Source organism: Bos mutus, chromosome 16, assembly GCF_027580195.1.
Source record: "Bos mutus isolate GX-2022 chromosome 16, NWIPB_WYAK_1.1, whole genome shotgun sequence".
In the NCBI taxonomy this organism is placed as follows: domain Eukaryota; kingdom Metazoa; phylum Chordata; class Mammalia; order Artiodactyla; family Bovidae; genus Bos; species Bos mutus.
The window spans coordinates 58,989,162-59,016,605 of NC_091632.1; the positions used below are offsets into that span (position 1 = coordinate 58,989,162).

The 27,444-nt window shown below is 50.6% G+C and overlaps 1 protein-coding gene across 1 annotated transcript in view; it reads right to left on the bottom strand.

The window, feature by feature from the left end:
- The window catches only part of CAPN2 (calpain 2), a 58,271-nt gene that overhangs the window by 20,004 nt on the left and 10,823 nt on the right, over positions 1–27,444 (bottom strand). The window contains exons 3-8 of the mRNA XM_070385457.1: positions 6,928–7,046; positions 5,818–5,951; positions 4,551–4,719; positions 3,119–3,202; positions 1,433–1,518; positions 151–225 (exon numbers count right to left, since the gene is read on the bottom strand). Of these exons, the coding sequence (XP_070241558.1) occupies positions 151–225; positions 1,433–1,518; positions 3,119–3,202; positions 4,551–4,719; positions 5,818–5,951; positions 6,928–7,046 (667 nt within the window). The remainder of the gene's footprint in view (positions 1–150; positions 226–1,432; positions 1,519–3,118; positions 3,203–4,550; positions 4,720–5,817; positions 5,952–6,927; positions 7,047–27,444) is intronic.

The following is a 27,444-nucleotide window of genomic DNA, read 5'->3' on the forward strand; positions in this document are numbered from 1 at the left end:
AGAGGTTCAGGAACTTTTTTGTTCAAGGTCTTACAGTGAATTTAAAACAACAAAACCCTGATCCCACACTCCTGTGCCCTCCACACAATAATCTCACTCAATTTTGAGTAAAGATCAGTCACCTTTTTTCTTAAAGCCCAAGAATCTTACCAGAATTCCCCATCCTCATGCTGTCTAGTCAGCGTTTCCCTCACCTCGGGGTCGACTGTGTTCCAGTTTGGGCAGCTGGAAAACCAAGCGATGGGACAGACATTAGAAACTAGTGTGGAGCAATGACTTCTCCCCAAGTTGCTCCAAATTTGAGGACCAGGGACACGCTCTCTCATCTGAGGGCCCAGACCCCAGTAAGGAAGGGAAGTGACACCCAGGTGGCTGAGAGGTGCAGGGCAGTAGGGTGAGAGGATACCTTATCCTGGAAGATGGGGGCAAGGAAGATTCCAAAGAATGAACACAGCCCATTGGATAGACAGGAAGTAGCATCAGTGACCCAAACTGGGAAGGGCTTGGCAGCTCTTTTAAGGAGTGACTAGAAATCCAATCGGAGAAGGCAATAGCACCCCACTCCAGTACTTTTGCCTAGAAAATCCCATGGACGGAGGAGCCTGCTAGGCTGCAGTCCATGGGGTCGCTAGAGTCGGACATGACTGAGCAACTTCGCTTTTACTTTTCACTTTCATTCATTGGAGAAGGAAATGGCAACCCACTCCAGTGTTCTTGCCTGGAGAATCCCAGGGACAGCGGAGCTTGGTGGGCTGCCATCTATGGGGTCGTACAGAGTCAGACACAACTGAAGCGACTTAGCAGCAGCAGCAGCAGAAATCCAATGGAGGGGGGAGGGGGTGCTCATCTTGGCCTCTGCAGCTGACCTGCGGGCCCTGGTGGGTGTCTCTCTGCCAAAGCAGAGGCTGCCTGGGAATTGGCCAGGGAAAAGGTGGAATTGTAGCTGCTGGGCTGTGGAGGAGAACGGGGAGATAGGAGCAGAGGAAGACCAGGAGAGGGGCTCATGGGAGATTTCACCCTAGAGCTGAAGGTTGAACAGGCCAACCAAGAACCCTGGACATCAACAGAGGACTTCTATTGGCACAACGTTTACATCCTTGGGATAGAACGAGTGCTTGAAGGAGGAAAGGTGTGTATTTTCTCTGAAGATCCAATAGCAGAGTGACTTTGAGCCAGCGAAGGGGTGGACCATGAGCTGATGAAAGGATGAGCATCCCGGGAGCTTGGGCCTTGAAAGGCAGCCAGGTGGCTGGAGTGTTGTGGTTAAGAGTCCTGAGGGGCCACCAGCCCCATGGGTCCCACTCGGGGTGGGGAACCCTGTGCTCTGGGACTTTATTCTCAGCACAGCCGCCATGCGTGCTCTCCTTAGCTCCCCCCTCCCAGAGCTTCCTGGCCGGACGCCCCCCACCCAGACCCCCACCACCCTCCTCACTTGTCATTCCACTGCCCGGTCCACTCCACCTCTCCCCAGGGATTCCGGATGCGGATCAGCTTCTGCAGGCTTCCTCTGCTTTCCACCTGAAGGACGGGTGGGTGAAGGAGAGGAGGGAGATGCTGAGTTCAAGCCAGGCCTGGAGGTTCTCCGGCCCAAAGCCCCTTTCTCCATGAGGCAGGGATGGGAGCCATGTTACAAGGGGGATCACAAAAGGGAGAAGGATTTGACCCCTAGACTCTCGCTGCTGCTCAGCTTGTGGCAGCTCCTGGGTCTAACCCTCAGAAGACCGGGGCTCTTCAACCTCCGTTGTGAGCCAGAGGCACAAACGCCCTTGTTCTGGGCTCTGCACTGGCACGTCACCTGTGAACCTCCGTTCAGCTGACTATAATAGGATGTATTTTTGTCACAGGAGCTCCGTCAAATGAACACTGGTGATGACAAGCAAAACGGTACATGGATCTTGACTAAACCTTGGACTGGGGGCATTGAGGAGGCTATAAAAGACATTTTGGAGCAACTGGGGAAATGTTTATATGCACTATTTATTGCATCACATTATTGAATTAATGTTTATTTCTTCAGCATGAAAACAGTACTGGGATTATGTAAGACAGTGTCCCTGTGGGCAGGAGATAAATACTGAAATGTCAGGAGCGAGTGAAGTGTTGTGACATTTGCGATTTCCTTCCAAATGGCTCAGAAAGAAAGTGCACACTAAGCGATGAAACAGCTGTGGAAAATCTTAACCATTGTTGAATCCAGGGAAATAGCATTTGAATGTTTACTATATGATTCTTTCAGCTTTTCTGTAGACTTGAGATTTTTCAAAATACAAAGATGTGGGGAGTTGGATAAAACAAAGATTCAAGGTTAAAAACAAAAAACCGCACTGAGTATGTCAGACGACCTAGGATCTAGTCTTCATTCAGTGATTAGAAGATGGCTATCTAACAACATTTAAAGTAATGATACGGAGAAGGCAATGGCACCCCACTCCAGTACTTTGCCTGGAAAATCCCATGGATGGAGGAGCCTGATAGGCTGCAGTCCATGGGGTCGCTACGAGTCGGACTCGACTGAAGCGACTCAGCAGCAGCAGCAGCAGCAGCATGGTAACGATAATAACAGCCAAGTCAAGGAGAGCGATTTGTTTATACACAACTTGTCAGGAAGTCTGAGCGCTTTACACGTATTAACTCGTTTGATTCACCTCAACAACCTTACAACGGGTATCACTGTATTATGGTTTCTAATTCAACTTTGAGGAAACTGGGGAGTAGAAGAGAGTTTAAACACTTGCCCAGGCCAACAGCGTGCAAGGGGCAGAGTCAGATTTGAACACTAACCGGGGCACTAATGCTTTTGTGAGATCAAATGTGAAAGCACTTTAAAGAGGCTGGAACACGACACTGTGTCGTGTTCTCTTTAGCTGGTCTGGAGGAAGGAGGCGATTCTGGAACTTGATGGCACTGCGCCTGGCCCCACTCGCGGCCAGCAGAGGGCAGCGCGCGGCCGGCAGGCGCTGGGGAGGGCCACCCGTCGCGAGCCCTGAACTTCAGCAACTCGGGGCTGCTGGGAAAGGACCGGGAACGCGGGGCCCCACCCTCGGCAAGCAGGCAAAAATGTGCTTCTGCCATCGGGTGAGGGAGAGAAAGATCCCCAGGAATGCCTGCCGGGCGTTACCTCCTCGGCGCCGGTCACCGAGTACGCGTGCCCCTTCACCAGCTTCTGGAACGTGATGGCCTCCGAGTCCGCAGCGCTGGTGATCTGCAAACGCGGGAGAATCAGTCCGGCCTCCACATCCCGCCTTCTTCCCTCCTTCCCTCCCTCGCTCGGGTCCTACCGCAGGGCGGGGGGCCTGGGTGGTGGGTGAGAGAGCCGCCCCACTCCCGCCCAGAGCCCTCCCGCCGTTATTTACAACCAGAGGAGAGGCTGCAAGCAGCCCTCGGGGGGCGCCGCACCTGCACTCGTGTGTGTGCCCCGCGCAGTCACAAATTCCCGCAGGAAAAGGGCACGCCGTGCAGAGGGGGCTCAGGGCACACACCTGGGCGGCCCAAATGCGCTGGGTCTCCGGAAACCGCGCGGATCGCCCTGCCCCGCCCCGCTGCAGGGTTTACACGAGGGTAGTCCTCCGTTTCTGCCTGACTTCAGAATTGGAGTCTGGCTAGTCCAGGTTCAATGCACGATACTGGATGCTTGGGGCTAGTGCACTGGGACGACCCGGAGGGATGGTATGGGGAGGGAGGAGGGAGGAGGGTTCAGGATGGGGAACATATGTATACCTGTGGTGGATTCATTTTGATATTTGGCAAAACTAATACAATTTTGTAAAGTTTAAAAATAAAATTTAAAAAAAAAAAAAAAAAAGGCTTCCCCAGGGATCCCATTCCCCATCTGTTGTGATGGAGGTGGTTATTTTTGTCTGAGTCAATGAGAAGGGCTGCTAGTAGAAAGGGTCTATGCCTGGACATGGTCTGCAGAGAAGGTTTGCAAATCTCCGCCTAGAGTCGCACACAGACTTGGACCCCCCAGAGCCAGGCTTCTTATGCCTGATCCCAGAGCAACCAGCTCCTCCTGGTTAGGACAGGGCTGGGCCACTGGGCACAGGCAAAGCCTGGCGGCTCCTTGCTGACAGGATGTCACACCCACCTCCCTTCCCCTGGCAAGGTGTGCCAGCAAGGCTTGCATGAGGAGATGGTTCCTCCCTGTGCCTCCTAAAGTCTTCCTACAGATCTGCTAACCCTGCACCAGTCTGGGGGAGGCTGCTGGGCTCTGGGCATAGGCCCTGCAGGTGGGCTGAAGGTGAATGGGATGGTGCTGCCCTTGGGCCCAGCAGAGGGCAGGGGACTCTCACAGAAGTTGTGATCTGGGTGGTGAGTCACAGGAGGCTGAGGGTTGTACGTGGGCTGGAGAGAGAACAGCTGGAGGCTGGAGTCACCATTTGGGCAACAGTTGTACCCCCAGCCAGCCTGACTGTTGCCTAGCCACCCCTGGGCGGACAAAAGATGGGCTAGTCGTTCGGGGAGTAAGGGCAGTGGGACTTTTTAGTCACCGTGGAAGCTCACTTCCACTAGAGCAGATTGGGATGTGGCTAGGGAGGGAGGCCTGGACTTACATCGATGGAGCAGCCCAGGAGAGAGCCTTTCTGCAGAGCCTTCTGGATGATCCTGAACAGGTTGGGAGGGGCCTTCCTCAACTCATACCACTCAGCGATGCCTCCAGTGAAGTCCTCGAAGCCCTCGGTGGTGGCGCCCCCCGAAAGTGCTTCATAACACCCATTGATCCTGCGGGAAGGGGAGAGACACTGTGGCCTCCGGAGTTGAAACTTCCGCTTCTCAAAGTGTCCTGCCCAACTCAGGCCTCTTGTTGGATGCTCCAGGGACCCTCTGCTCAGTCTCTCCTTGGTTTGTCTCCAGCTCAAGTTGCCCATGAGGGCAGGTGACTGTCCCTGTGGTTACTTTTTTGGAAAAGTCTCACAGAACCTTACAGCTGGAAGGACCTGGATGTTTATCTGGCCAACCTCCTGTATTGATTCTCTCTGCATCCTGGCAGGAAAGGGGTCTGCTAAATGGGCTGTTTGGTGGTTATAGCTTAAAAGGGGACAGCAGTTCAGTAATGAAAGTAGGTTCCCTGAGCATCCTCGGCACTGTCTTAGGAGGTGCTGGTTGCTCCTGATGGTGCCCTGGTCACAACGTTGCTGCCCTGTGGCTTCCCTAACTCTACTGCTTGTGTGTAGACTTAGCAGCAATTCAGGCCCCAGCTTCTCACAGCTGGTGTCTGACTCCTGGCCCTCCTCCCTGGCAGGGGCTGGAGGGAACAGAAATCCTCCTGATGCCTGAGAGCTGCTCACTTTCCTAGAGGGAGCCCAGGCAGCAGGGCCAGGACCGGGCACACTCTGGAGGGGGCTGGACAGATGGGGGTAGGGGGTGGGATCCTGCTGGGAACAGGCAGTGCTGAGCACTGGACAAGGCAGCTTGTGGGGGATGCAGCTGGGAGGGCTGGGGAAAACCATTTCTAATCAGTGTATTATGTATTCTGGGCAAATTTCCATAATTTTCATACCTCTGCAATGGATCGTTTTGCCCATTTGGCAAAGAAATCCTTGATGCATTTAGCTGACAAAAATGTAACACGACCTGCCAAGGAAGTAGAAGTCCTCAAGGCCAGCACGATCAGTGCCGTGTGTGTTCCTGTGCATTTGGTGAAAAATGGCAATAGCCACGTGCATTATCTCCTTGAATTTCAAGCCCAGTTTTGTCCAGAGTAGTCCTTCTGTAGTATAGGACTTTTTTTTTTCAAAATCGTCCTTGAATAGTTTCTGTCTTTTCCAGAATGCAGGGCAGCTGGGGGCAGGCTGGTGGGGGCAGGGCGCAGGCACTTACTTGGCGTAGGCCTTCTCCAGCAGCGCACTCCAGAACTCGCTGCCCTCTGCCGAGTGCACGAAGAGCAGCTCCCCGTCCTTGGTGGGCAGCCTGTCGTCCACCACCACCTCCACCCACTCGCCGTACTGCCAGAACTGCAGGGCAGGGAGAGAGAGGGCTGGCCTGGAGAGGGAGCTGGTGGCAGGTGGCAGCCTGGGGTCCTTCCCACCCCACGAGCCTCAGCTGCACCTGGTTCCTCCCGTAGGAGGCCCTGGGCGTAGGCTCCATGAGCCCACCCTGAGAAGAGGTGCTCCCTCCAGCCCTCGTCCTGCAGGTTCATCCTCACTGAGAAACCAAGGACACATGCTTGCCCCTCCCTCCGAGGCCACACCCTCCCCTTCTACCCTCTACCCTGCACCTTATACTTTAAAAAATACTATTTCTCATTTACCAGCATACAAGGAGGACAGTGAGCCTTACCTTAACATTTTGTCTCAGATCCCAAATAGCACACTTTTTTAAAAACTTGGGAACCACTTCCTGAGAACCCTGCCCTACCACCCTCCTCGCCTTTGCTGTCCTTACAGGGTCCCAGGTTGGTCGCAGGTCAGGGAGCTTCCTGATGTTCCTCAGGGTGCTTAGTAGAAGAGTATTGTTCTCGGCCCCTAGCATCTGCTCCTGGCCCCCAGGATCCATTCCTAACCTCCACACTTGCTCCTAGTACCCAGGACATGATCCTGGCCCTCAGGACCTGTTCGAATTGTGGTATTGGAGAAGACTCTTGAGAGTCCCTTGGACTGCAAGGAGATCAATCCAATCAATCCTAAAGGAAATCAACCCTGAATATTCATTGGAAGGACTGATGCTAAAGCTCCAATACTTTGGCCACCTGATGCAAAGAGCCGACTCACTGGAAAAGACCCTGATGCCAGAAAAGATTGAAGGGAATGAGATGGTTGGATGGCATCACTGATTCAATGGACATGAGTTTGAGCAAACTCGGGAGATAGTGAAGGACAAGGAAGCCTGGTGTGCTGCAGTCCATGGAGTTGCAAAGAGTCAGACATGACTGAGCAACTGAATAACAACAACCAGGACGTGATGAGAAGCTTGAGCCAACTATTAAGTTACCTGGAAGTGGAAGATCCCCGCATAGTTCTCCTGGAAGCTCTGGTCCAGGGGGACGACTCGAGCCAGGATTTCTTCATTCAAAGTGAGGGAGGCAATTGCAGCCAGCAGCCAGCAGTCACCTGTGAATATAGCACAAGGAACTCTCATCAGAGGGGTCTCAGTGCCGAACAGCTTGTCACCGCCTCTGGTGTTGGAAGCCTAAGGCCAACCTGGCCCAGATGCTCCAGCTGGTCCTCATGTGAGGGGTGTGGAGGAAGGCTGGGGTTTGAGGGGACTGCTGAGGGAGAGACGTTTTCGTTGTGATAGCAGTTCGGTGGAGATGGGAGAATTCATTCCCTGAAAGATGTAGACCCTGTGATGGCTAGACTGTGTCCTCACAGCTGGCTCCAGGCTTGGTCCGCTGGAGGTGCTCAGCAGTGAGCATGTGTGCAGTGAGGACGCCAACCTGGCAGAAGAGGCTGCTGAGAACACAGGCTTTAAAGGTGAGGTTGAGTGACAGGAAGAAAACATCGTGATGGATGGGAAGGGATCGAATATCATGCATCCTCTCCTGGGAAAAGGATGTAGCGGCAAGGGAGGAGAGGCCAGCAGGTGGCCCGACGGATGCAAATACAAGGGCCTGAGTCTGAGAAGGCACCTTGGGCTGGGCTGTCTTCGAGGATGGACAAGGACGTATGAAGCCCTCTGCGGGGGGTGTGGGCACCACACATGGGGAGTAAGGATGGGGACAGCCAGATGGGCGGCTGGTCTGGCAGCCTGGCCTTGGTCTCAATGCCCTCCTCTCTGATACGTGGGTCATACACGAGGTGTGATGAGAGCACGTGTGTAAAGCATGCACTCATTTCACGTGGTCAGAAGCAAGCTGATGGTGGGGAGAGGTCATGTTTTCCACAAGACAAAAGGTCTGACTGATGGAGGCTCTGGGGAAAAGATAAGGAAGTTTACTCCCTTAAGGAATGTGCACTTTCCTACAATTTCCCATGACAATAATAGGAAATAGCCTCAGATGAGTTTGATCTCCATGGCTGGGTTTCTTTTTATTAATTGGCAGATCTATTAAAAGTGTCGTGGGCTTCCACGTGGCACTAGTGGTAAACAATCTGTCTGCCAATGCAGGGTTCAAACATGGGTTCGATCCCTGGGTCAGGAAGGTCCCCTGGAGGAGGAAATGGCAACTCACTCCAGTATTCTTGCCTGGAAAATCCCACGGACAGGGGAGCCTTGCAGGCTATAGTCCATGGGGTCGCAAAGAGTTGGACACAGCCTAGTACACGTGCACACACACACACACACACACTAAAACTGCCACTGAAGTTCACCGTGATCTCTGATTTCTGCAGACTATTCGGTGTCCTGGTAGTTCTTGAACTGGACTGTCCTGCTAACACTTAGCAATGATGCTGTATGAGTAGCTCTGAGGCCTCTGTGTGCTCCTGACAACCCTGTGGAAAGAGGGGGTCCACCCCTCCCTAATCAGTCAATCAGTAACCAAAGGAAGTTAAGTCACTTTGCTCCTCCAGTTGGGCAGGTGCAGTGGGTTCTCTGTAGTTTCCCACTCAGAGGCCATTGCTCCCCTTCTGGCACCACCAATGACCCTCTGAGAAGCAAGCCTCCCTGCCTCCTCCTTGCCTGTGAGATTTGGGTGGCATGGACCCTGCCCCCAGGTGGGAGGTAGGTGGGTCTCTAGCAAATAAGCAGCACGTTCCCTGGCTTCAGTGGTTGGCTCGGGGAAGGTGCTGTAACCCAGCCAGAGCCAGGGGGAGGTATGAGGAGACCTCTCCTGGGGCTTCGGGGAGAGTGGACAGGTTCCTTCTTCTACTTCACTGGCTCTACAATGGTGTGTGGTCTACTGCTGCTGAAGCCATCTTGCAGCCAGCTCAAAGGAAGAGGGGCTGAAAGGTGGAGGAAGAAACCAGGCCCTGGTGTTATCGCTGGCTAGTTCCCTGGATCAAACTGTACCTGAAGCTGTATCTATTTGGACGTCTATTACATGAACTGATCATGTCCCTATTTCCTTACCCATTAGCCCAGTTCCTGCCACTTGACTGCAAGGGGTGCATGGACACTAGCCATTACTTATGAGGCCTTCCTATGTGCCAGTCACTGTTCCAAGAGATTCGGGTTCATCATCTCATTCATTTCCCACAGAAGCTCCATGATGGTGCTGCCACCATCTCCATGTTAAAGCTAAGGATAACAGGGCTTAGGTTAAATGCACTGCCAACTGTGAAACACTACAAGGAAGAGTTTAGAAGGTATGTTTGTCAGATCTCAGAAGACAACTTGTGGGTCAACTAGATCTTTATATAAACCAAACTAGAGACTCTTTGACACACTTAGAATAGGATCATGCAGAAAACTTGGCATTGAGAGGTTTTACTGCTGGCCATGGGGAGGAGCCCCTGCTTGGTGGGGATGGAACTCTACACAGAGGAGCTTTCCTGGCCTGATTCCATATGCTGCCAGACAGGAACAAGATCGTCATTATAACAAACAACATTCAGCCTTTTCTGAGAACCCACCCTTCTCTCAGACTTTATCATATTATCTATCATTCCTAGAGGATGACGTCACCAAGTGCCAGCTGCTGTCAGAGTCAAGAGATCCTCCTTTTCAATCTATTCCCCCTCCTCCAAGCCAGACCTTCTTCTGACTCTAGTCCTTTGAGAACCTGGAGATGCCTGTGATTCTTATCTTTCTTGAGGTTATTTGAGATTTTCTCGGAATCTTGGAAAAGGATTTGGGTCTCTCAATACATGGAGGCAGACAGCCTTGCGGATAACATGGGCCCACGTGTAGGAATTTCAGTGGCATTTGTCCTGAAACCAGTTATTCCCATGGCTCCTGTGGATCCACCATAAAATCCCTGAGCATCCTCCGAAGAGCTTCCCTATCTGTCTGACTCTGGAGGGGCCATCTGAACGCCCTCCCAGTTCTGTTTCCCTCGGTACCAACAGGAGGATGGCCTTTACCTTGTGCATGCGTGTGGGCATCACACTGGTGTGTGTCTGCAGGACCATTTGGTTGCTTTTTAGCCCTGGAGATCACAGCTGTCTATGCTGCTACTCAGGGGACAGTGACTGAATGCATGAAGGACTGGATTTGGGTAGTGGTACCATTTCTTTTTTTTTCCCTTTTTTCCTTTTTGTGGGTCATCCATCTAGGTCAGTGCTGGCCACACACCTCTCTCAGATTACTGCTCACCACCAGACCTGGATGCTCTTGCCACAGCCCAGAAATCAGTGGCCATGCCTCATGGCTCCCTGTTTTCTTTCTTCATGTCCCAGAACCTTTTTCCTGGTCACTCCAGGAAAGACCTCATCTCCCCTGGCCCTTCAGAGAGGATTGCTTTTTTGATCCTTTTCTATTCCAATCTAATTTGTTTCCTCTGATTATAAATTCTAGGATTTGTAATCCTAGAATGTTTCCTAGATGACAAAACTGTCCAAGAGGCAATTAAGAGATTTAAAATACTTTAAGAATTAAGTTACTTGCTTGAGGTTGCAGGTACTGGAAAGGGCAGAGCAGGGACCAGAGTCTGGACTCTTTTGCTTCCGCCAAAAGAAATGAGAGAAATAACAAGTAGCTAATATTTTGTGTGACATTTTGGAATTTACAAAATCATGGTTTACATTTTATTTGATCCTTACAGATATCTTTTGAGATGATTGTCCTTACAGTATTACTAATCACCTTTTTTGGATGAAGCTCAGGAAGTTTTGTGTTCTACCCAGTTGACAGGTCTTACATGCAAATTGTCTGAATCCACACCCTGGGTTTTGTTTAAAAAACATACCTTGCAAAATACTTCCTTTGGTTAACAGCATGACTCATAACTAGGGAAAGAACCCACTAGGAATATCCAACTGCAATTCAAATTTAAAACTAAGTGGTAGGGGCTTCCCTGGCAGTCCAATGGTTAAAACTTTGCCTTCCAATGCAGCAGGTGGGTCCAATCTCTGATCGGGGAGATAAGATCCCACATGCCTTGAGGCCAAAAAGCCAAAACATAAAACAGAAACAATATTGTAATGAATTCAATAAAGACTTTAAAAATGGTCCATATCAAAAACATCTTTAAAAAAACCCCAAAACTAAGGGGTAACAAGCAGCGGCCTCCTGAAATCCTATATTGCATGTTAATATCCCAAAATCCTTGGCTCAGAAATATTAAAACATGTCACCTATTCAATGCAATGCAGTTCCCTAAGGCAACAGGAGGATGGCCTGTCATTGCACAGCCAAGCCCCTAGCACTAAGATCACAGCACAAGCAAGGGTAAACAAGAGTTAGATGCACTTTATGGTCAAAGGTTCAAAGTTTTTCATATATACACACATATAAGTGGCTCTAAGTCTTATTTCTAATAAGGTAGAAACATTTGAAATCCTATTTTATAATAGTATCAGTTCAGTTCAGTTGCTCAGTTGTGTCCAACTCTTTGTGACCCCATGAATCGCCACATGCCAGGCCTCCCTGTCCATCACCAACTCCCGGAGTTCACCCAAACCCACGTCCATCGAGTCAGTGATGCCATCCAGCCATCTCATCCTCTGTCGTCCCCTTTTCCTCCTGCCCCCAATCCCTCCCAGCATCAGAGTCTTTTCCAATGAGTCAGATCTTCGCATGAGGTGGTCCAAAGTATTGGAGTTTCAGCTTTAGCATCATTCCTTCCAAAGAAATCCCAGGGCTGATCTCCTTCAGAATGGACTGGTTGGATCTCCTTGCAGTCCAAGGGACTCTCAAAAGTCTTCTCCAATACCACAGTTCAAAAGCATCAATTCTTCGGCGCTCAGCTTTCTTCACAGTCCAACTCTCACATTCATACATGACCACTGGAAAAACCATAGCCTTGACTAGACGGACCTTTGTTGGCAAAGTAATGTCTCTGCTTTTCAATATGCTGTCTAGGTTGGTCATAACTTTTCTTCCAAGGAGTAAGTGTCTTTTAATTTCATGGCTGCAGTCACCATCTGCAGTGATTTTGGAGCCCCCAAAAATAAAGTCTGACACTATTTCCACTGTTTCCCCATCTATTTGCCATGAAGTGATGGGACCAGATGCCATGATCTCAGTTTTCTAAATGTTGAGCTTTAAGCCAGCTTTTTCACTCTCCACTTTCACTTTCATCAAGAGGCTTTTTAGTTCCTTTTCACTTTCTGCCATAAGGGTGGTGTCATCTGCATATCTGAGGTTATTGATATTTATAATATACTTTTACATTATTTTATACTTCTGATTTCTTAAGTCCATCCCTCACCACACGCAGCAAAATATTTTTAACAAAGTTGGGAAGCTCCCTTACAAAACCTATTTTTTTTTTTTTTTTGGCATACAGCAAATTCCCTTTGGCTTTCTGTTTTACATATGGTAATGTATGTTTCCATGTTACTCTTTCCACACATCTCACCCTCTCCCCATGTCCATAAGTCTATTCTCTATGTCTGTTTCTTCACTGTTGCCCTGAAATTCTTCAGTACCATTTTTCTAGATTCTGTATATATGTGTTGCTGCTGCTGCTAAGTCGCTTCAGTCGTGTCCGACTCTGTGCGACCCCATAGACGGCAGCCCACCAGGCTCTGCTGTCCCTGGGATTCTCCAGGCAAGAACACTGGAGTGGGTTGCCATTTCCTTCTCCAGTGCATGAAAGTGAAAAGTGAAAGTGAAGTCGCTCAGTTGTGCACGACTCTTAGCGACCTCATGGACTGCAGCCTACCAGCTCCTCCGTCCATGGGATTTGCCAGGCAAGAGTACTGGAGTGGGTTGCCATTGCTGGTATTTATCTTTCTCTTTCTGACTCACTTCACTCTGTATAATAGGTTGTAGGTTCATCCACCTCATTAGAATGGCCCTCATCAAAACCTATTTTTAAAGTTTATTTATTATCTGTCCATATAAGCTTTCTCAGTAACAAAATCTGAAAACAATGGTTATAGCAGTTTGCATTCATGCAGACTTACTATGTGCCAGGCCCTGTGCTAAAATGCTTTACATGTACTGTGAGCAAAAAAAGTATCACCTGTCACTTAGTAAACAAAGAATGTTGTTGCCGTCAAACCATCAGCCACTGCAGCGGCCCTGCCAGTGAGCCCTGAGGGAAAATCAGCATGGAGAAGACTGGGACACTGGTCCTAGACAGTTAGGATGCACACCTAAGGAGTAACTTCAACGAGCCCAGACTCTTGCATCTTCTCATGCATAGAAAAGCACTGAAATCATTAACTTGAGAGTCTGCTTTTTATGATTAGCAGTAATATTTTAATGTTCAAATCCATGTTTTGTTTTGTTTTTCAGCAACCCCCCTATATATCCTGCATATCCTCCCTTATGTCTTTGGAATGATTCCTCAGAGCTAGCTGAGAGGTTGTCTCCCAGACTACAGTCCTCAGTAACGTCCCCGAATAAAACATAACTCACAACTTTGAGGTTGTGTGGCTTTGTTTTTTAACTTGAAAGTATCATGAAGTTGCCAGAAAACAATGTGAGAGGGACTTTCCTGTTGGTCCAGTGGTGAAGAATCTGCCTGCCAGTGTGGGGGACATGGATTCGATCCCTGGTCCAGGAAGATCCTACGTGCCGTGAGGCAATTAAGCCCAGCCACAGCTGCTGAAGTTTTCACTCTAGAGTCCATTCTCTGCAACAAGAGAACCCACCACAAGGAGAAGCCTGCGCAGCGCAACTAGAGAAGACCCTCACACAGCAATGAAGACCCAATGCAGCTAAAAAAAAAAGAAAAAGCTAAAAACCAAAACAAACCCATTTGATATCGGTGGGCACTATTACCACCTTCTGTAAGGAGACTGGGTGGCTCACCCCAAGGTCCCAGCTAATGAATGGCTGTCAGGCCTGTCTGAGCAAAGCACACTCTGTTAATGCATAATCGGAACAGTCTCCTTGGCAAATAGGTGTCAATTTCTAATTCACTTAGGTCCCAAGACATGGTCCTGGGGGCTTTTGTCCTTGAGAGGTGACTCCATTATGTGTCAGCATTTGGGCTGCTCAGTGTTTTTTCTTTCTAGTTTCCTGCTTGCTCCACCTGGATGGCCACACCTGCCTGAGGGTTTTCTCCCCACAAGGAAACCTGCTGGGTTCCCCCTACCAAGGTCAGAATCTACCCATCCTACAATGGTTTAAAAAAACCCATCTGCTCTGGGTAACCCCATGGTGACCTGCTCCTGCAGAGGTGAGCAGGGTGGAGAGGAGGCACTGGAGTCTCCTTCTGGCACAGCCTGTTTGGGTCGGCCACGTTGGGGTCTGGGTAAAACCAGGCTGGCCGGTACAGGCCAGGCCAGATGACCCACTGACCTCTGAGGCTCCAGCTCACCTGTGGTTCTAACTGGTTTGAGAGGATGCCTGCCAGTGACCAAGGCCTCTCCTGGAATGATGCCACATGGATGGGGCTTGAAAAAGAAAGATCCGGTGTGTACTTCTATAGATGTTTAAATTATATGTCTATAAGAGACTCTGAAAGTGAAAATGGCTCAGTCGTGTGTGACTGTTTGTGACCCCATGGAGTGTAGCCCACCAGGCTCCTCTGCCCATGGAATTTTCTAGGCAAGAGTACTGGAGTGGGTTGCCATTTCCTCCTCCAGGGGATCTTCCTGACCCAGGGATCCAACCCATGTCTCTTGCATCTACTGTATTGGCAGGCAGGTTCTTTTTTTTCTAATTATTTTTAAATTTTAATTGGAGGCTAATTACTTTACAATATTGTGGTGGTTTTTGCTACATAGTCACATGAATCAGCCATGGGTGTACAGGTGTTCCTCATCCTGAACCTCCCTCCCACCTCCCTCCCCATCCCATCCCTCAGGGTCATCCCAGTGCACCAGCCCTGAGCACCTTGTCTCATACATCGAACCTGGACTGGCGATCTATTTCACATATGCTGTTCTCTTAAATCATCCCACCCTCGCCTTCTCCCACAGAGTCCAAAAAGTCTGTTCTTTACATCTGTGTCTCTTTCGCTATCTCGCATATAGGGTCATCATTACCATCTTTCTAAATCCATATATATGCGTTAATATACTGTATTGGTGTTTCTCTTTCTGGTAGGCAGGTTCTTTACCACTAGCACCATCTAGGAATCCTGGGAGGGATGGTTATGCCTCCTCATTCGCTTGCAGAGGCTTCCAGCCAGGCTTTTTATGTCCAACAGTGTTCAAAGCTTCTCTGACTAGTGTGATCTGTCCTCCACCAGCTGTTCACCCTTAGAATTAACTCCAAGGGCATCATCCAGCCTGCATAGACAATCATTTACTCCATTTACACTGTGGCCCACATTCTTGGCTAGAAAAATTCACCATCATAAAATTGCTACTTCCTGTTAAGCCAGTCTATAAATCTAATGCAATCCCAATAAAAACAGCAAGAGGATTTTTAAACAATTGGAACACAGCTGATTCCAAAATTTACTGGGAAAAAATAAACATGAAGCCAAGCCAGCAAAAAATCTAAATATCTATTAGATATTAAAACACACACATAATAAATAAAATAGTACAGAACTTGTGCATGAACATAGAGATACATAAATGCACTGAATAGAAAGTCCAGAAATAGTTCCAAACATAGAAATTTAGTAAAGATAAGTTATTCACAAATGAAATCGGAATAACTGAATTGAACAACATCTAGAAAAAAAGTCAAATTATAGCTCATCTTGTCATGGGAATAAATTCTAAATGGAATAACATTTATATATAAATATAATATTATACATCTTAACTATATACTTTTATATTTTATGTATTATATGTAAATATTATAAATCTATCCATTTGTATTATCTACATATTTTTGCTTATGTATTTATATGATATACTGTTATATTTTAATACAGCCACAATATGATCAATCTAGCCATTTGTATTATTGACATGTTTATTCATGTATTTATATGATATACTGTTATGTCTTAATATAAATTCATGCTATGATAGCATTATAATATTTTTATAAATCCATATATTCTATAAGAGATAATGGGAGAATTCTTTTATAACCTTAGAGTGGAGATATCATCAAATTACAACCTAGAGGTCATAAAATATTCTAAGAAGTATTCTTTAGGTCTTTTTATTTCTTGTGGACAGTACAGTGTTAAACAGTCTTTATTTTTTTTGGCTGTGCGAGGTCTTCGAGGCTGCAGGCTTTTCTGTAGTTCTGACAGTGGGGGGCTACTCTTTCGTCGTGGTGTGCAGGCTTCTCCCTGTGGGGGCCTCTCCTGTTGCAGAGCACAGGCTGGAAGGCAAGCTCACTTCAGTAGGTGCTGCGCGTGGGCTCAGCAGTTGTGGCGCATGGACTTAGCTGTTCTGAGGTGTGTGAGATCTTCCCAGATCAGGGAAGGAATCCACGTCTCCTGCACTGGCAGGTGGATTCTTTACCACTGAGCCACCAGGGAAGCCCACAACAGCTTTTAAATTAGTCCACTGAGTAAGGTTGCTGCTAATGGATTTTAAAAGCCATAAAATGTTTAAATGATAAACTTAACTACATTAAAGTAAAAAAAAAAAAAACAAAAACGACATGCTAAACAAATCACAATAAGCAAAGTCAAACTAAAAAATAACAGGGAAAAATATCTGTTACTCAGATCCCAGACCAAAAGTTATGTATAAATCTTCTCAGTATTTAATGAGAAAAAAATGAAAGCTCAATAGAAAAATGGGCAACGGCATCAACAGAGTCAATGGGAAAAGGAAAAATTAATGGCTCTTAAACATATTAAAAGGCACTTACCCTCACTCATCATAGAAGAAGCATAAAGTAAAACTACACTGAGATACCATTTTCACCCTTGGGATTGCCAAGGTCAAAGCATGATGACCTGGAGAGGTTGTGGGGGAATGTACATCCTCAGTCCTGACAAAGGCAGTTTGAGGCTATTGTTGATGTGCTCCAGTAATATCATAGTCATCTCCCTACAGACATTCTCACAAGAGAAATGATGTATGTACAAGTTTATTTACTGCAGCGCTCGCTGCAACAGAAAAGTCTGAAACAAGGTAAATCTCCATCCACAGAGGAGAGGTGAAACAAACTATTGTCCTTCTCCAGGGATAGTCTATGCGGCCATAAGAAGGAATGAAGACGCTCCCTGTTGATACAGAATGATCCCCAAGATGTGCTATGTGAAACAAAGCAAGTGCAAAACAACAACAACAACAAGAGGAAACAGAAAAAGAGAAGATGGGGGTACCCTGTATTTGCCTCCCTTTTCTAATTCATATCTTCACAATCTGAAGTTATTTGGGAGGGATTGGGGGCAGGAGGAGAAGGGGACGACAGAGGATGAGATGGCTGGATGGCATCACTGACTCGATGGATGTGAGTCTCAGTGAACTCCGGGAGTTGGTGATGGACAGGGAGGCCTGGCGTGCTGCGATTCATGGGGTCGCAAAGAGTCGGACACGACTGAGCGACTGATCTGATATAGAAGAGAAACATGTTCTTCTATAAGCTTAGATTGTGGTTTTATTACCATAAACTCTAGTTTATTGCCCTCAATAGATAATTAGTTAGGTTAATACTTGCAGTGAAAAAAAATGAAGTTTAATATCAATTACTCTAAATGAAAATTATTTTTTGGCAAAAGTCTTCTATAATAATTGCTCCATAGTCAACAAGAACCCTGGAGGAGGGCATGGCAACCCACTCCAGTATTCTTGCCTAGAGAATCCCTATAGACAGAGGAGCCTGGCAGGCTGCAGTCCATGGGGTTGCAAAGAGTCAGACAGGACTCAGCGACCAAGCACAGCACAGTCAAGAAGAACAGTTGATCAAGTCACTTACTCCCGTGTCCGCCAAAGTGTGTTCTGTAGAAACCAGTTCCTCAGGTTAACAGATGTTCCTTCAGAAATGTGTTCAGTGGTCAGATAAGTTTGGGAAATGCAAAGCTAACTAGGTCAGGTGTGGAGACATTCAGAGTCTTTCAATAATTGTACACGGTCACCTCCCCAAAGCAGGGCCGTGGATGGCTCTGCGGTAAAGTACCTGCCTGCAACGCAGGAGGCACAGGAGATGCGGGTTTGATCGCTGGGTCGGGAAAGATCTCCTGGAGGAGGAAATGGCAACCCATTCTAGTATTCTTGCCTGGAAAACCCCATGGACAGAGGAGCCTGGCAGGCTGTAGTCCATGGGGTCAAGAGTTGGACACAACTGAACTCATGCACACATACTTTAGAACTTGTTTTGCTATAAGACACACACACATACAAACATGTATATATATATGCTTTTTGGGGTGAGGGGGTAAAGCCAAAAAAATTTCTGAGGAATGAGGCGTGGTATATCTAAATACCAATACATTCTGACTCACCACCTCTCCTCTGCCTTTCTCATCCTGGGAGCCTGATACCTGCCTTGGTCTGTCCTGAGGCCTGAACACAAGCAGGGACAAGTGTCAGAGCTGGGTCACTATGGGTCCCTGACTGCCCTGGCTGCTGGTGACATTTCCTTTCAGCAGGCGGCTCCTGGCCAAGTCCCTCCCTGAGGCAGCAGACAGGGTCCTGCCCAGAGGTTCCCAAACCACACCAAAGCCTGACCGCAGGCTGGACAGACGGGCTATTCCAACATCCGGGCTCCCCCCACACTCGGCTCAGCCTCTGCTCCTCCTTTCAGTCCTGGGAGACACTCGGCCAGTCCAGGCCTGCCAGGCTGGGGAGGGGGGCTGGGGGATTTTCTGTTCCGCTTTGCACCCTTAAAGCTCACCTGGTGCCCAACAGCCTCCTGCCTGGTCAAGCAGGGGCTTGCTGGCCCTTCCTCCCAACACCGGCACCACATCCAGACTTAACTCCCAGGAAGAGACAGTCCTCACTCCACATGGAGAGGGGACCTAGAATGCAAGTGCCCCGGGAAAGGGAACTGTGGATTCAAATGCCCTCACGTGAAAATGACTGAGCCCAGGTCAGTGGGGGGATGAGAGAGGCGGTGTTCTGGGAATCTGGAGCAGGCTGGGGGTGGGGGACAAGTGGAAAGCAGGATAGAAAGGAAATCACCCAGGGGAGGGGATCCAGGGCCTCAAGCCAGACTTGCCCCTTGATTTTGGACGTAGGCGGGCACTGCCCTGCCCAGTGGGGACCTCTGGATCCCTGTAACGGGCGTGTCTCACTGGAGGTTGTGTTCATGCCTGTTTCCTCAAAGAACTGCCTCACTGCCCCCTCATCTTGCCTTGCACCGCATTCTCTCGCCTTCCCACACCCCTTTTTGCCTCCAGCACCAGGAAACCTCCGTGCCAACTCCACCCTCTGGGGATTCCTCAGAGGCTGGCTCTTGGCTGCCCTGTCAGTCCCCTTTGGCTGGGTTTTCTCCTCCAACCCAGGCCCTTGGGATTGTCCTTTCAGCAAGACTTCCTCTACAAGTCGGCTTCATGATGTCCTAGGGGCCTGCTCTGCAGCTAAAAGGAGGTGCACAAACCCACAGGCAGGATGCCTGCCGCCTGGGAGCGCTGACCTGCTGGAGGAGAACCTCGGGGCCGGCAGCACCTGGGTTGATGGTTCGCCTACCGAGGGGTTCGCCTACCGAGGGGTTCGCCTACCGAGGAGGTTAGAAGAGCCCCAGCCACCAGACACAAGGAAGGGGCTCCGTGGGCGCCCACACTCCCCCCAGGCAATCCCCAAACCAGAAGGGAAAGACCCCCTGGATAGAGCTGGGAGGGCAGATCTGGATATGAATCCTGACCTCGCCACTTAAGACTGTGTGATCTCGGACACCTTTCTTAATTCCTCTGAGACCATGTTTTCTCAGCTGTGAAGTGGGTAAAAGACACACATACCCTCAAAGGGTTGTTAGGATCCGACGGAAAAGGGAAACTAGGGTTCCTGGCTGGGTTTCAGAGATCTGTAACCCAGAGACACGGTGTGCACATTTTGCCTGTAAGCAAACACAGGCATTTTCCAGGGAGGAGTCAGGTTTCACCCCCCTTTCATACCCCGAAAGTTAAATAACACCAGAGCTGACACTGAGTTCCAATCCTGGCTTTGACTGGGGGCATACTACTCTCTGTGTGCCTGTTTTCTCATGTATACATGGGCTTCATAATAGGGAGCTGTCTCGAGTTGAGAATTAAATGCAAGAACATAAGCATTTAGAACACTGTCTATAGGTGGTGGCTGTTTTTAATCTTCTAACATTATAGAAGAGAAACCTGAGGCCTGGAAGAGGCGAAGTCTTGACCGAGGATGCGTTATGCACCAAACATTGGCCACAGCAGGCTGCGCTGTTTCGGAAAGGGTGACAGCTCAGGATGGGGGGGTGCAGGAAGGTGGGAGTGAGGAGGGAGGGGAGCCCCCAGGGTGGGGAGGAGGAGGGGGTGAGAGGGGAAGGACTGAGACCACTAGCGCCTGTGGGCCTGATCATTGTGAGCCCCGGCCAACTCGTCCAAAGTAAGGGGGCGGGAAGGAGGTGTAAATAAAGGTGAAGCGTGAGCACTGATGAGGGTGTAGATCCAAATGCATTCACTCAAAACCCCAGAAAGACAGAGAGATTCCCTGGTGGCTCAGTCGGTAAAGAATATGCCTATCAATGCAGGAGATTCAGGTTTGAGCCCTTGGTGGGGAAGATCCCCTAGAAAAGGAAATGGCAACCTATTCCAGCATTCTTGCCCGGGTAATCCCATGGACAGAGGAGTGTGGTGGGCTACATACAGTCCATGGGGTCACAAGAGTCGGACGCAACTTATCGACTCAACCGCCACCACTCACCTTCACCCCCACCCCTGCCTCGCCTGGGACTGTGGCAGCTGTCCCTCTCTACTCCCAGTGCAGGACTGGGAACTGAGTACCACCCCTCTGGGCTGAGGCTGGTTTGGTGGTCTCTTCTCTGCTCTGTCCCCTCGCAGAACCCAGGAGCCTCCTCCTGTGTCTGCAGTTTGATAATCGCTTTCTCTCCCTGCACGCCTTTCCCAGGCGTTTTCCGCACAAAACTTCTACTACCTTTGTGCCCACAGCAGAAGAGGATTCGTCAGTTTAGTTCAGTCGTTCTGAACTGAACGTCAGTCGTTCAGTCGTGTCTGACTCTTTGCGACCCCATGGAATGCAGCACACCAGGCCTCCATGTCCGTCACCAACTCCCAGAGTTGACTCAAACTTATGTTCACTGAGTCGGTGATGCCATCCAACCATCTCATCCTCTCTTGTCCCCTTCTCCTCCCACCTTCAATCTTTCCCAGCATCAGAGTCTTTTTCAGTGAGTTGGTTCTTCACATCAGGTGGCCAAAGTATTGGAGTTTCAGCTTCAGCATCAGTCCTTCCAATGAATATTCATGTTAGCTTTAATTTTTTTACTTTAATTTTTTCAGTAGTTCAATGACTACCTCGTGTCTTCTCTCTGGCCCACCCTCGGGCACCTGCCAAGATTACTTAGGCCACTTTTGCTCAAGGGACCCCAGGGAATACCCTGAAAGTTCAAACTTCCCCCTCCCTCCCCCCCCTTCTAATTTGTTGCGAAAGGAGGTCTGAGCAGGATTTTGGCTGTTAAGCACAGCTGCCGCACCCTTCTGGACTCAGGCACCTGGATAAAGGTCTAACTGTCCCTAGCCGGGCTGCCCTCCCCCGGCTCCTGCACAGCCTCACCGTGACCCTGACCATGTACACACAGGCTTCCCTCTGCGGTGCACACTCGGCCGCACCCAGACCCCCACCCGCTGAGCACACAGCACCCCCAGGCAGACCTCGTGAATGGCTCCTTTAAGCTCCAGAGCCCTCTTCTGTAAAGGTAAATACATGTAGAGCCATGTGGGTAAATTTCCAGAGCCGTGCTCCCCGGGCCTCTGTGTCTGGTCCTGAGGGTCAGCGCTGAGCACCGGCCAGGCCACCTGGGGCCCGCTGCGGGGAGTGGAACGGTGACGAGGATTGTATTTGCGGCTGCTGGAAATTTTTCCAAGAGTGGAGCAGGCTATTTGTTTATGCCTTCTCCTCCTTTCTCTCCCACCATCACTGTCTTCCCTCCAACCACAGGGAAGTGGAGCAGAGAAGCTGGGAGATGCTGGCTCCCTGCTCACCTGTCCCACGGCAGCTCTATTACTTTAGGGAGAGGTGCCTGCTGACGGTCCCAGGAGAATGGCAGCTCTACGAGGGGCCGGGACCCTGTCTCCGTGGAGCACGTGCTCCGTGAAGCAACAGACGTCTCAGAGAAAGAGACAGAGTCCGAAGCCCAGGGCTGGCCTCCCAGGGCCCTCTCTGCCTTCTTGGCCAGACCGGCGCCTCTGAGCACCTGTCCTTGCACTGACCCTGCATACGTGCTGCTTTTTTTCCTCCCATCTGGGCTCAAACTCCCTGTTCCCGTGGTCCCTCCTGAGCCAGGTCTAGAGAAGGATAGAGCTTCCTCTCCAGGGTTCATCAGACAGCAAGGGGGATGATGATCAAAGAAGATGGATTAGAAGAGATGGGGGCGGGGGGAGGTGAACATCGAGCCTCAAGTCCAAACAGGGCACATGGGCTGTAGCGGGGTGGGGCTCGAGGAGGGGAGCTTAGACTGGTCCTGAGAGGGAGTGGAGGTGGGGCGGGAAGAACTTGCAGGGAGAGGCAAGGTCCAGTGCAGATGCCAAAAGGTATGGGGGGCGTGGCACCATCCAGGAGCGTGGAAAGCAGGCCAGAGCCCCAGTGAGGATGCTGGGAGGATGGAGGCTGGACACGGGTTATCCAGAGTCTGAATTGACCCCCGAGGGAAATTAACCTGAGGTTCCTTTTCACCCTTTCTTCTTCTGCACAGACCCTCCAGGCACAAGAAAATAACACTTGCACCTTCCAGAAAGGGCTTCTCCCTGCTGGGGAAGAAGGACCCAAGGATCGAACCCGGGTCTTCTGCGTTGCAGGCAGATTCTTTACCAGCTGAGCCAGTAGGGAAGCCCTGGAGAGAAAGTAAGGACGCAGAACAGAGAGGACTGGATGGATGGGGGGAAAGTGGTGGTGGGGGGGAGTGGGGAGAGGCAGAGACAAGAAGAGGCCGGTGTAGAGAAAGGACTGTGACGTTTTTTGTTGTTGCTGTTTGTTTTCTTTTGCCTAAAGTCCAGTCCACTGATCTTCCTGTCATGGGCACCCAGTAAAGCTGGCTGAACGGAAGCAGAGAGGGTCTCAGGGCTGGGCGGGGTGTCCCAGGAAAGCTCGGTGGGTGAAGGGAGTCCAGAAACTGGGAGCACCAGCCCAGCCTGCTCAGTGCAGGGCCCCTCCGCCCTGCACACCGGGAAGCCCCGGAGAACACACCTGCCCCAACCACGATGGGCTTGTGTCCGAGCAGCCTTGGGTCACCACTGTGGTGAAGGAAGGACAAGGCCATTATGCAAAGGGGAGGAACCGTGGCATCTTCCAAAAATGGCAACCTCAATATTTCTGGTTGCACGTGTTCTTCTGGAGCCTTGCCCATCCCCACCACGGGGTGGAATCTGCGTTCTCCCCTTGAACCTGGTGGGCCTCTGTCTATCTCGATGAACAGGCATGGCAGGAGGGATGCTTCCTGACTTCTAGGGCTCTCTACAACTTCTGTGTAAGAGGGTGAGCTCCCTTAAAGCCCCCGTGGAAGACACCACACAGGAGGCAGACAGACCCCGGAGCTTCAGCTGACCAGCCTCCAGCCTAGACACCAACCTGTGGCTGAGGGATCTTCAGGTGCCCCCCAGCCCCATCCACCCCAACCCCATGGGAGACCCCAAGAGAATGCCCTGGCTGAGCCCAGTCATCCTTCAGAACCACAAGAGAGAACAAGAAAATGATTGCTATTGTTTCAAGCCTTTGATGGTGGGAGGCAGGTTGCTAAACAACAGATACAGGTGTAAGGAGACCAGGACCTTCCTGAAATCTGTGCCTGGCCAGGGGCAGTGAGATGCACCTGCCAACTAACAGAGAGGAGTCCACATGGAGAGATGTCAGTGCGAGGATGCTGACATCCAGTCACTCCAAGGTCCTGGGGGCACCCCAGTACCCGAGATGCATTGCACATGCCTGGTCCAGGAAGCTGGCACGATAGATGGCCCTGCCAGGGGGAGTATCCCCGAGATGCAGGAGGGCTAATCTCCTTTGCTGCAGCAGCTCCCCAGAGGAAGGCTGGAGCTTTTCTCCCACGGGGTCAAACATCCCAGCAATGCCGCCCTGACTGCGGCTCCATATTGTTTCCTCTTTCCCTAGGATGACGCCTGCTCCTAACTGTGGCTGGCACTGTGTGGAGTCTTCACCAGTTCCCAGCACAGGCATCACACCCTGGGTGCCCAGTGACCACCCTCCATCTGCCCCATGGTACTTAATGCCTCCCTAGTCTCCTTCTCCTCCTGGGTCTATCACGGTATCCCCCAGGAACATTTTTGCTCCCTCTACCCCCAAGGGACGTTTGGCACTGTCTGGGGACATTTTTGGTTGCCATGCTTGGGGAGTGGGGTGCCAGTTCAGCTTGCAGGCAGAGGCTGGGAGCGTGCCATGCAGCCTGCAGCACTCAGGACAGCCCCCGGGACGGAGAATGACCCAGTCCCAACTGTCAGCTGTGCTGGGGCCAGGAAACCCTGCTCTCTCTCGAGTCCTGCTTGCCTCACATTTCATCCCTATAGTACTTTGTTCCTTTGCTTTCCATGGTGACGGCTAGATACATGACCCTTCCTGAGACTGAGATACTGGTATGTGCTTCCCAGGTGGTTTGGTGGTAATGAATCCACCTGCCAATGCAAGAAATGCAGGTTTGATCCCTGGGTCAGAAGATCACCTGCAGAAGAAAATGGCAACCCACTCCAGTATTCCTGTCTGGGAAATCCCAAGGACAGAGGAGCTTGGTGGGCTACAGTCTATGGGGTCACAAAAGAATTAGACACAATTTAGTGAAGAAACGAGACACTGGTATCTAACAATCTCCAGCAGGCCTGATGCCCTGCTGACGGGACGAATCTCTTTTGGCCGAGGCAGCCTGGTGAGTCTCAGCTTTGGAATGGAGGGGAAGGAAGTCCCGAGGAGCCAATGGTGCCCCCACTCCGGGCGCTGGTGGTGGTGGTGGGGTTCCTAAACGAAGCGTACACTCTGCCAGGACCCGGCCGGAGAGATGAGTCCCAAGGGGCCGCCCCTTCCGTGACTGCTTCCTTGCCTGGAGCAGCCCAGAAAAGGGTGCCCCCAACCAGAACGATGCTTCCATACAATCACATCACATTGTATTAGCGCTGTCAGGGGCAGGAGGGGGAGTGGGGCGGGGAGGGGGGTGCTCCACTCTGCTCACATCCCAACCCTGGCTGTAACACGGGGCTTCAGTCTCCTTCCGTGAGCCGCACACAGAGCTGGAGCAAGAACAGATGATCCAGGCCGGATGTGTTCCCTCCCTCCCTCCACCTGATGCTCCTGCGGAGAGCTCTGAGAGGGAGAAGGAGAAGGGAGGATGGAGGGGGACGGGGTGCCAAGGCCTCAGGGGCACAATGTCGCGCACCGAGCTTGCGTGTATGACCAGAAGGAGGCCGGGCTCCGTGCGCCGGGAGGACACAGCCTGTTGTCCATCTCTGCTCCCTAGCTCCCTGTGAGAGTGGCCCCCATGGGGACCCCCTGATAGCAGCGTTACCTGCCAGTTCTCTCTTGCCTTCCTGCCAGCCACAGCCACATCCTCGCTGTCCTCCTCAACCCCTCTGTGCCCCAGGCCCCCACAGGAGAGGAGGTGGAGCCAACCCTCCTTCTAGACTCCTACTTCTCAGAGCTCCTTCCTCACTCCAGGAGGATCCAGCCAGCAGGGGTCTACTTTCCTGACTTCCTAGGGGCCTTCACAGTGTCGAACTAAAGGAAAAGTCTCACCGTGGCTGGGGCAGCAAACGCAGGGGAAAGATCACATAGGGGACTGTGGTAAGAATGAGCACAGGAGGGGCTTCCCTGGTGGCTCAGGGGTGAAGAGTCTGTCTGCCGATGCAGGAGGCACAGGTTCCATCCCTGGTCTGGGAAGATCCCACATGCCGCGGAGCAGCTGAGCCCACGCGCCACAACTACTGAGCCTGCACTCTAGAGCCTGGAGGCTGCAACTACAGAAGCCCTGGCACCCTATAGCCTGTGCTCTGCAACAAGAGAGGCCACTGCAATGAGAAGTCCATGCACTGCAACCAGAGAGCAGCCCCAACTCGCCACAACTAGAGAAAAGCCTGTGCAGCAATGAGACCCAGCACAGCCACAAGTAACTCATTAAAAATTATTCAAAAGAATGAATGTGAGAGGTTTCCTCACTCTGATCCCCAGGGAGAGAAGAGACCACCAGTGACACACCCGTAAAGTTCTGCACCACATGGGAAAAGGAGAGATGCAAATGCCACCTTGTTCCCATTTCCCAGGTGGGTAAGTTTTTGAGGCTGAAAACAGCAGAGGCACTGCAGACAAAGTGGGTGCTGGGAGAGGAAAAGGTCCAGGCAAGGGGGAGTGAAGAGCCTCCCAGCTTCTCCTGGAAACATCAGGGAGAAATGGCCGTTGCATGAGCCCTGAAAGCTGGGGCAGGAGACTTCACTGAGTTTCCTGAACTTTCCTCCAAACACTAGCTCCTCTGTCACCTCCTCTCCACAGCTTCAGTGTCTGTCAAAGCCAAGTGCTAGAGCCGACCCCGTGGGGTATTCAAAACCAGCCGCGTGTACCTCCTCCCCTCAAGCCTTGCTCTCCCCAAAGGTAATGTGCAGTTTGCAGCTATTAAACCCTTACTAAGTGTCAGCCTCTGGCAAGTAGAGCTTTCCACGCATTATTTAATTCCATCTTCATAGCCCTATGATGTAGATACTATTATCATCCCATTTTATGGATGAGAAAACTGAGGCTTGATGAGGATGGTGATTTGCCTCATGTGACACAGCCAAGAAGTGGTGGAACCAAGAAGCCAACTTCTAACTGATGGACACTCAAGTCCTCACTCTGGACCCTGCTATTTACAGATATTTGCTGATGTCTGGGGCTTCCCTGGAGGCTCAGGCGGTAAAGGATCTGCGTGAAATGCAGGAGACCCAGATTCGATCCCTGGGTTGGGGAGAAAGGAATGGCTACCCACTCCAGTATTCTTGCCTGGAGAATCTCATGGACAGAGTAGCCTGCAGGGTACAGTCCATGGGGATGCAAAGAGTCAGATGTGACTGAGCAACTAACACTTTCACTTCTTCACTGATACGTGTGCATTGCTTGGCTCTGTGTGGAGACATACAGGCCTGTGAGGATCATCCCACCCTGAGAAGTCGAGGATGGGGGGCTGGATCCCAACAGCAGTAGCTATAATGCTATGGTAGCTATAGTGCACACATGGCTTTTTCCATTCAAACCGAATAAGATAAAAAATTCAGCTCTGTGGTTGGATTAGTCACACTTCCAGTGTTCCCCATGTAGCTTGTGGCTACCATACGGACAGAGCAGAACATTCCCATCACTTCTGAAAGTTCTGGTGGACAGTGCTGGCTTGGAGTCTGCCCCACTGCACACCGGCCATGCAATGTTGGGCCAGCCAGCAGACCACCCTCCTCCTGGGGCTCCTGTGCCTGTACTGTAGCTGCCGAGGGTCCCACTAGACCTCACAGAACATGTGGCCCTTCATTTTTGAAATCCCCTG